This window comes from Berghia stephanieae, chromosome 14 (assembly GCF_034508935.2).
Source record: "Berghia stephanieae isolate SIO BIC M18660-M18661 chromosome 14, UCSD_Bste_1.3, whole genome shotgun sequence".
Taxonomy (NCBI): Eukaryota; Metazoa; Mollusca; class Gastropoda; order Nudibranchia; family Aeolidiidae; genus Berghia; species Berghia stephanieae.
Window position 1 is genome coordinate 18,845,315 of NC_088373.1, and position 7,500 is coordinate 18,852,814.

The 7,500-nt window shown below is 28.5% G+C and overlaps 1 protein-coding gene across 6 annotated transcripts in view; it reads right to left on the reverse strand.

Annotated features, from left to right (window-relative positions):
• LOC144960006 (uncharacterized) overlaps window positions 1–7,500 on the reverse strand; it is a 219,998-nt gene that overhangs the window by 53,053 nt on the left and 159,445 nt on the right. For all 6 annotated transcript variants that reach the window (XM_078892938.1, XM_078892937.1, XM_078892939.1 and 3 more), the window contains one exon: window positions 742–812. In XM_078892938.1, coding sequence (XP_078749064.1) covers window positions 742–812 — 71 coding nt within the window. The remainder of the gene's footprint in view (window positions 1–741; window positions 813–7,500) is intronic.

Sequence of the window (7,500 nt, forward strand, 5' to 3'; positions counted from 1 at the left end):
GTGCATAGAGAGTTGTATTCAACTACCATTAACATATATAAACTAAAAACATGAGCTTTGATACTACACTTATAATTTGTCTCATAAAAATGTAATAAATAGGTATGGGGTAAAAGTAACCCCGGGTAAACTACGGATATATTCTGCTTGTGCGGCTATGTGGTCTAGTAGGTCGGAAGGTCCTGGTTCGAGCCTCGCTGGGCGCATAGTTGAGTCCTTGGAAAAGACTCTTTTTACTCAAATTCTCTCACCGTACTCAGTACCTGGCCGTCAACAGCGTTGTCTCTGTCGGAAATAAATTTTGTAATATCGCTAACAGGCGTTATGTCTCGTTCTACATGTTACGTGTTGCTGTTGGTCAGAGACCCTTTGTAAAGCGCGTTGACCACATTTAGTGGATATTGCGCTATATGGGGAATGAGATTAGCGGAAGAGTAGCGTCCCTTGATTGGACGTCACCTTACAGAGAGAACGTCTAATTGGTTTTGCGCAAGCGTCTCTCTCGTCCTCGCTTTCGGTGAAGTGTCTCATGCCGCTTTCACCGGAAGCGAGGACGAGAGATGCATGCGCACAACCAACATGACGTTCTCTCTCTAATAACTTTTCCGCTATGGGTGACGTCCAATCAAGGGACGCTACTCTTCCACTAATCTCATCCCAAATAAAAGCTCCAGTTTTATAGGCGTTGTTAGGGTTGAGTGAGTTAAAGCACACAATCCCAGGCGTCATGTAATGTCTTACCTTGAAAGAGTCGTTGTTGTAATTCCTGTCCTCCAGAGAGGCCCCGTGAACAGCTGGGTCATGACCAGTCTCTGGAAACACACAAAAGAAAGAGAGAAAAATTAATGATGAGAATCTTCTTCTTCTTCCTCTTCTTCTTCTTCTTCTTCTTCTTCTTCTTCCTCTTCCTCTTCCTCTTCTTCTCTTTCTTTCTTCTTTCTTCTTTCTTTCTTCTTTCTTCTTCTTCTTCTTCTTCTTCTTCTTCTTCTTCTTCTTTTTTTCTTTCTTTTTCTTTTTTCTTCTTCTTTCTTCTTCTTCTTCTTCTTTTCTTCTTCTTTCTTTTCTTCTTCTTTTCTTTCTTCTTTTTTCTTTCTTCTTTTCTTCTTCTTCTTTCTTCTTTTCTTTCTTTTTCTTTTCTTCTTTTTTTTTCTTTTTCTTTCTTTTTTCTTTCTTCTTTCTTCTTCTTCTCTTTTCTCTTCTTCTCTTTCTTCTTCTTCTTCTTCTTTCTTTCTTCTTTTCTTTTCTTTCTTCTTCTTTCTCTTTTTTTTCTTCTTTTTTTTTTCTTTTCTTCTCTTCTTCTCTCTTTTCTTCTTCTTCTTTTTTTTTCTTCCTTCTTTTTCTTTCTTTCTCTTCTTTCTTCTTTTCTTCTCTTTTCTTCTTCTTCTTCTTCTTTTCTTTTTTCTTTTCTCTTCTTTCTTCTCTTTCTTTCTTCTTCTTTCTTCTTTTTTTCTTCTTCTTCCTTCTTCTTTTTTTCTTCCTTCTTCTTCTCTCTTTCTTCTCTTTCTCTTCTCTTTTCTTCTTCTTCTTCTCCTTCTTTCTCTTCTTCTTTCTTTCTTTCTTTTTCTTTCTTCTTTTCTTTTTCTTTCTTCTTCTCTTTCTTCTTCTCTTCTCTCTTTCTCTTCTTCTCTTCTTCTTCTTTCTTCTTCTTTTCTTCTTCTTTTCTTCTTTTTTCTTCTTCTTTTTTTCCTTCTTCTTCTTCTTCTTTCTTTCTTCTTCTCTTTTTCTCTCTTTCTTTTTCTTTCTTCTTCTCTTCTTTCTTCTTTCTTTTCTCTCTTCTTTTCTTTCTTCTTTTTTCTTTCTTTTCTCTTCTTTTTCTTCTTTCTTCTTTCTTTTTCTTTTCTTCTTCTTTCTCTTCTTCCTTTTCTTCTTCTTTCTTCTTCTTTCTCTTCTTCTTCTTCCTTCTCTTCCTCTTCTTTTCCTTCTTCTTTCTTCTTCTTCTTCTTTCTTCTTCTTTCTTCTTCTTCTTCTTTCTTTCTTCTCTCTTTCTTCTTTCTTCTTCTTTTTTCTTCTTTTTCTTCTCTCTTCTTTCTTTCTCTTTCTCTTCTTTCTTTCTTCTTCTTCTTCTTCTTCTTCTTCTTCTTTCTTCTCTTCTTCTTCTTCTCTTTTTCTTCTCTCTTCTTTTTTCTTCTCTTCTTCTTTTCTTCTTCTTCTTCTTTCTTTTCTTTCTTTCTTCTTCTTCTCCGTTCTTCTTTCTTCTTCTTCCTTCTTCTTCTTTTTCTTCTTCTTCTTCTTCTTCTTCTTCTTCTTCTTCCTTCTTCTTTCTTCCTTCTCTTCTCTTCTTCTTCTTCTTCTTCTTCTTTCTTCTTCCTCTTTCTTCTCTTTCTTCCTTCTTCTTCTCTCTTCTCTTCTCTTTTCTTCTTCTTCTTCTTCTTCTTCTTCTTCTTCTTCTTCTTCTTTCTTTCTTCTTCTTCTTCTTCTTCTTTCTTCTTCTTTTCTCTTTTCTTCTTTCTTCTTCTTCTCTTCTTCTTTCTTTCTCTCTTCTTTTCTTCTTCTCTTCTTCTTCCTTCTTTTCTTCTTCTTTCTTTTCTTCTCTCTTCTTCTCTTCTTCTTTCTTTCTTCTCTTCTTTCTTTTTTTTTTTTCTCTTTTTTCTTTCTTCTTTCTTCTTTTTTCTTTTTTCTTTCCTTTCTTCTTCTTTCTTCTTCTTCTTCTTCTTTTTTTCTCTTCTCTCTTCTTTCTCTTCTCTTTCTTTTTCTTTTTCTTCTTTCTTTCTTTCTTCTTTTCTTTCTTCTTCTTCTTCCTTTTTTTTTTTTTTTTTCTTTTTTTTTTTTTTTCTTCTTTCTTTCTTCTTCTCTTCTTTTCTTCTTTCTTCTTCTTTCTTTTTCTTCTTCCTTTCTCTTTTTCTTTCTCTTTTTTCTTTCTTCTTCTTCTTTCTTCTTTCTTCTTCTCTTCTTCTCTTTCTCTTTATTTTCTCTTCTCTTCTTCTTCTTCTCTTCTCTTCTTTTCCTTTTCTTCTCTTCTCCTTCTCTTTCTTTATCTTCTCTTTCTTTCTTCTTCTTCTTTCTTCTTCTTTCTCTTTTTTCTTCTTCTTTCTTTCTTCTTCTTTCTTTTCCTTCTTTCTTCTCTTTCTTCTTCTTCTTTCTTCTTTCTTTCTTTCTTCTCTCTTTCTTTCTTCTTTCTCTTTCTTCTTTTCTTCTTTCTTCTCTTTTTCTTTCTTCTTCTTTCTTTCTCTTTCTTTCTTCTCTTTTCTTCTTCTTTTCCTTTTCTTTTCTTTTCTTTCTTCTTCTTTCTCTTCTTCATTTTTATCTTCTATCTCTTATTTTTTAGTCGTAGATATTCGTCTAATTCTTCTTAATATGATATTATTTACAGTATCTTAATTTAATATTCTACTTTCTTATTACATTACTATACTTCTTATTAGTCTTCTCTTCTTATTATTATCATTTATCATCTTATACCTTTACTTCTTCTTTCTTTCTTCTTTTTTCTTCTCTTCCTCTTTCTCTTCTTACTCGTTTCTCCTTGTTTCCTCTTCATATTCTTCTCTCATCTCTTCTACTTCCTTATTTTCTCTTCTCTTGCTTAATTCTATAGAGTATGTAATTATTATTATATATAGTTTTATTATAGTTAGTATTATTATCTCGAGTATCAGGCTTCATTACTTCTTCTTCTTCTCTTCTCTCTTCTTTATTTCCTTCTTCCTTCTTTTCTTCTCTTCTTTTCTTTTTCTCTCTATTCATTTCCTTCGGTTCCTTTTTCTCTTCTTCTCCTTCTCCACTTCTTCTTCATTTCCTTCTTCTTCTCTTCTATTCATCTCCCTTACTTATTTTCTTTTATTCGTTTTCTTTCACCTTCATCTTTCTTTCTTCTTCTCCTTCTTTCATTTTACTTTAAATGAGATAGCATAGGTTATGGAATATTAAGTAGTTGAATAATTAGATGAGTATATGATTAGGGAGTTAAGAGGAGAAAGAAAAAGAGGATTTTGAGTTGAGAGTATAATTTTATTAGTAAGGTAATAGGTAGATTGTGATAAATATTTATTAAGTGATTTATTATAATAGTTTAAATGAAAGGTTTATGAATGGGAAAGTGATTTATATGTAGGATAAGAGGGATTTGAGGAGGTAAGTTTTATAGGAAAGAAGGAGTATAATATTATGATGGGATTAAGTTATGTATGATTAGATTAGTTATTTAATAATGATTATATTATAAATAGATTATTAGATTTATTATGATTAATTAAGTAGGGAATAGGTGGGAATAATGTATTTAGTGATTATTATTATTTATTAAATTTATTAAAATTGAAGATAGATTAGTTAGGATGGTTAGTAGTGAAGTAGTATATTTTAAGGATATTAAGGATATTAATATTGAGAAAGTAAAATTATTGTATGTAAGAAAAGGATGGAATTATTTATAAAAAATTATATGAGTTATAAATTATGATTATTATGAAAAAAGTATGAAAAAGGTTTTGTAGAAAGGAGGAGAGTTTATAATTTAGAGTAGAAGTAAGATAATATTATTATATAAGGGGTAGATGGATGGTAGGTAAAGTATGATGATTTATGGAAGATGTAATGATAGTAGTATGATTAAGGTGAATGATATTGATTTAGGATTAAGAAATTATAAAGGAGAGAAATTTATTAAGAAATATTATAAGTAGATTTAAATTAATTGAGATTATTTAAATATTGAATAGATTTTAGATTATATTAAGGTATTATAGGAGTAGATAAAATATAAGATTATTAGTAGAGGATTATTAATTATATTATAATAAGAGAGGGAGAGATTATGAGGTGATATAGGTTAGGATTATAGTAAATTAGTAGTAGTGGGAGAAGTAGAATGGAAGAAAAATTAATTAAGGGAAATGAAGTGGATATTTGGATGAGATTGAAGGAGTATATATAAGTATGATTATTATTATTAATTAATGTGTATTATATTAAGGAATTATTATTTTATGAGATAATGAGGGATTATATTGATTATTATTATTATTTATATTTAGGTATGGATTAAGTAATTATATTAATTAATTAGAATGATGATTATGTATTAGGAGTTAGTAGGTATTATGTTTAATATGATAATTATTATGTAAGGAATAGTATATGTTTGAGTATTAAGTAGTATTTAAAGTAAAATTTATTACATTTATTTGTATATTAAATTAGTAAATATTAAATTAGGATTTAATATGGATTATAATATTATTATGTTTGTTAAAGGAATATTATTAAGGATATTTTATTAAAATTTATTTATAAGTATTTTATGTAGTATGTATTGATATTAGTAATGAAATTTATTAAGACAGTAGTTAGGTTTAGTATCATTTAAGTGAGAGTATATTAAGATGATAAATTTTAATATTTTTATTATTTTTTATTAATTTGATAAGGAATATTTAAAATTGATTGAGTATTAGTATTTGAGTATTAAGGTTATTATTATTTATTAAAAATTATATATTAAATTAGATATATTATAAGTAGATTATTTATATTTTATTAGAATATTAGTAATTATTAATATATTATAAAATTATTATTAATTTATATATTATATTATACCTTTATACTTACTACATTTAATGTATTTTTAATTAGATTATTAGAGTTTTCTCTTCTTTGTATAAAGTCCTATGTCCTCTATTAATATTAATTCCATAAATATTCTACCTTCTTCCTTTCTTCCTTCTTTCATTTAACTTCTATTCACATTTTCCATTTTCTTTCTTTCTTTACTTCTTTCTCTTCTTCTTCTTTTTCTCATCATTCTTTTATTATTCTATTCTTCTTTTCTTTTCTTCTTTCCCTATCCATTTGATTTGGTACTTCATTCTCTTTTCTTTCTTCCTTTCTTCTTTTCTTTCTTTCTTTCTTTCTCTTCTTCTTCTTCTTCTTTCTTTCTTCTTTTCTTTCTTCTCTTTCTTCTTTCTTCTTTTCTTTCTTCTTCTTTCTTTCTTCTTTCTTCTTTTTCTTTTTCTTCTCTTTCTCTCTTTTCTTCTTCTCTTCTTCTTCTTTTCTTCTTTTCTCTTCTTTCTTTCTTCTTCTTTCTCTTTTCTTTTCTTCTTTCTTTCTTCTTCTTCTTTCTTTCTTTCTTCTTCTTTTCTTCTTTTCTTCTTCTTTTTCCTTCTTCTTTCTTCTCTTCTTTTCTTTCTCTCTTTTTTTTCTTCTTCTTTTCTTCTTCTTCTTTCTTCTTTTCTTCTTCTTCTTTCTTTTTTCTTCTTCTTCTTTCTTCTTTCTCTTCTTTTCTTTCTTTCTTTCTTTCTTCTCTTTTCTTCTTTCTTCTTTCTCTTCTTCTTTTTCTTTCTTTTTTCTCTTCTTCTTTCTTCTTCTTCTTCTTTCTTTCTTCTTCTCTTTTCTTTCTTTCTTTCTTCTTTCTCTTTCTTTTCTTTTTTCTTCTTTTTCTTTTTTCTTCTTCTTCTTTTCTTTTCTTTTTCTTCTTTTCTCTTTCTTCTCTTTCTTCTTCTTCTTCTTCTTTCTTTTTCTTTCTTCTTTCTTTTTCTTTCTTCTCTTTCTTTTTCTTCTTCTCTTTCTTTTCTTTCTTCTTTCTTTCTTCTTCTTTTCTTTCTTCTTTCTTCTTCTTTCTTTTTTCTTCTTCTTTTTCTTTCTTCTTCTTTTTCTTCTTCTTTTTCTTTTCTCTTTCTTTTCTTTCTTTTTCTTTCTCTTTCTCTTTCTTCTTTCTCTTCTTTCTTTCTTTTCTTTCTTTTTTTCTTCTTTCTTCTTTCTTCTTTCTTTTTTTCTTTTCTTCTTCTTTCTTCCTTTTCTTTCTTTCTTTTTTCTTTTCTTTTCTTTTTCTTTTTCTTTCTTTTCTTCTTCTTCTTTTCTTTTCTTCTTTCTTTTTCTTTCTTTCTTTCTCTTCTTTCTTTTCTTCTTTTTCTTCTTTTCTTCTTTTTCTTTTTCTCTTCTTCTTTCTTCTTCTTCTTTCTTCTCTTCTTCTTCTTTCTTCTTCTTCTTCTTCTTCTTCTTCTTTTCTTTCTTCTTTCTTCTTCTTCTTCTTCTCTTCTTCTTCTTCTTCTCTTCTTCTTCTTCTTCTTCTTCTTTCCTTCCTTCTTCTCTTCTTCTTCTTCTTCTTTCTTCTTCTTCTTCTTCTCTTTCTTCTTCTTCTTCTCTTCTTCTTCTTTCTCTTCTTCTCTTCTTCTTCTTCTTCTTCTTCTTTTTCTTCTTCTTCTTCTTCTTCTTTCTTCTTCTTCTTCTTCTTCTTCTTCTTCTTTCTTCTTTCTTCTTCTTCTTCTCTTCTTCTTCTTCTTCTTTTCTTCTTCTTCTTCTTCTTCTTCTTCTTCTTCCTTCTTCTTCTTCTTCTTCTTCTTCTTCTTCTTCTCTTTCTTCTTCTTCTTCTTCTTCTCTTCTCTTCTTCTTCTTCTTCTTCTTCTTCTTCTTCTTCTCTTCTTTCTTCTTTCTCTTCTTCTTCTTCTCTTCTTCTTCTCTTCTCTTCTTCTTTCTTCTTCTTCTTCTTCTTCTTCTTCTTCTTCTTCTTCTTTTTTCTTCTTCTTCTTCTCTTCTTCTTCTTCTTCTTCTTCTTCTTCTTCT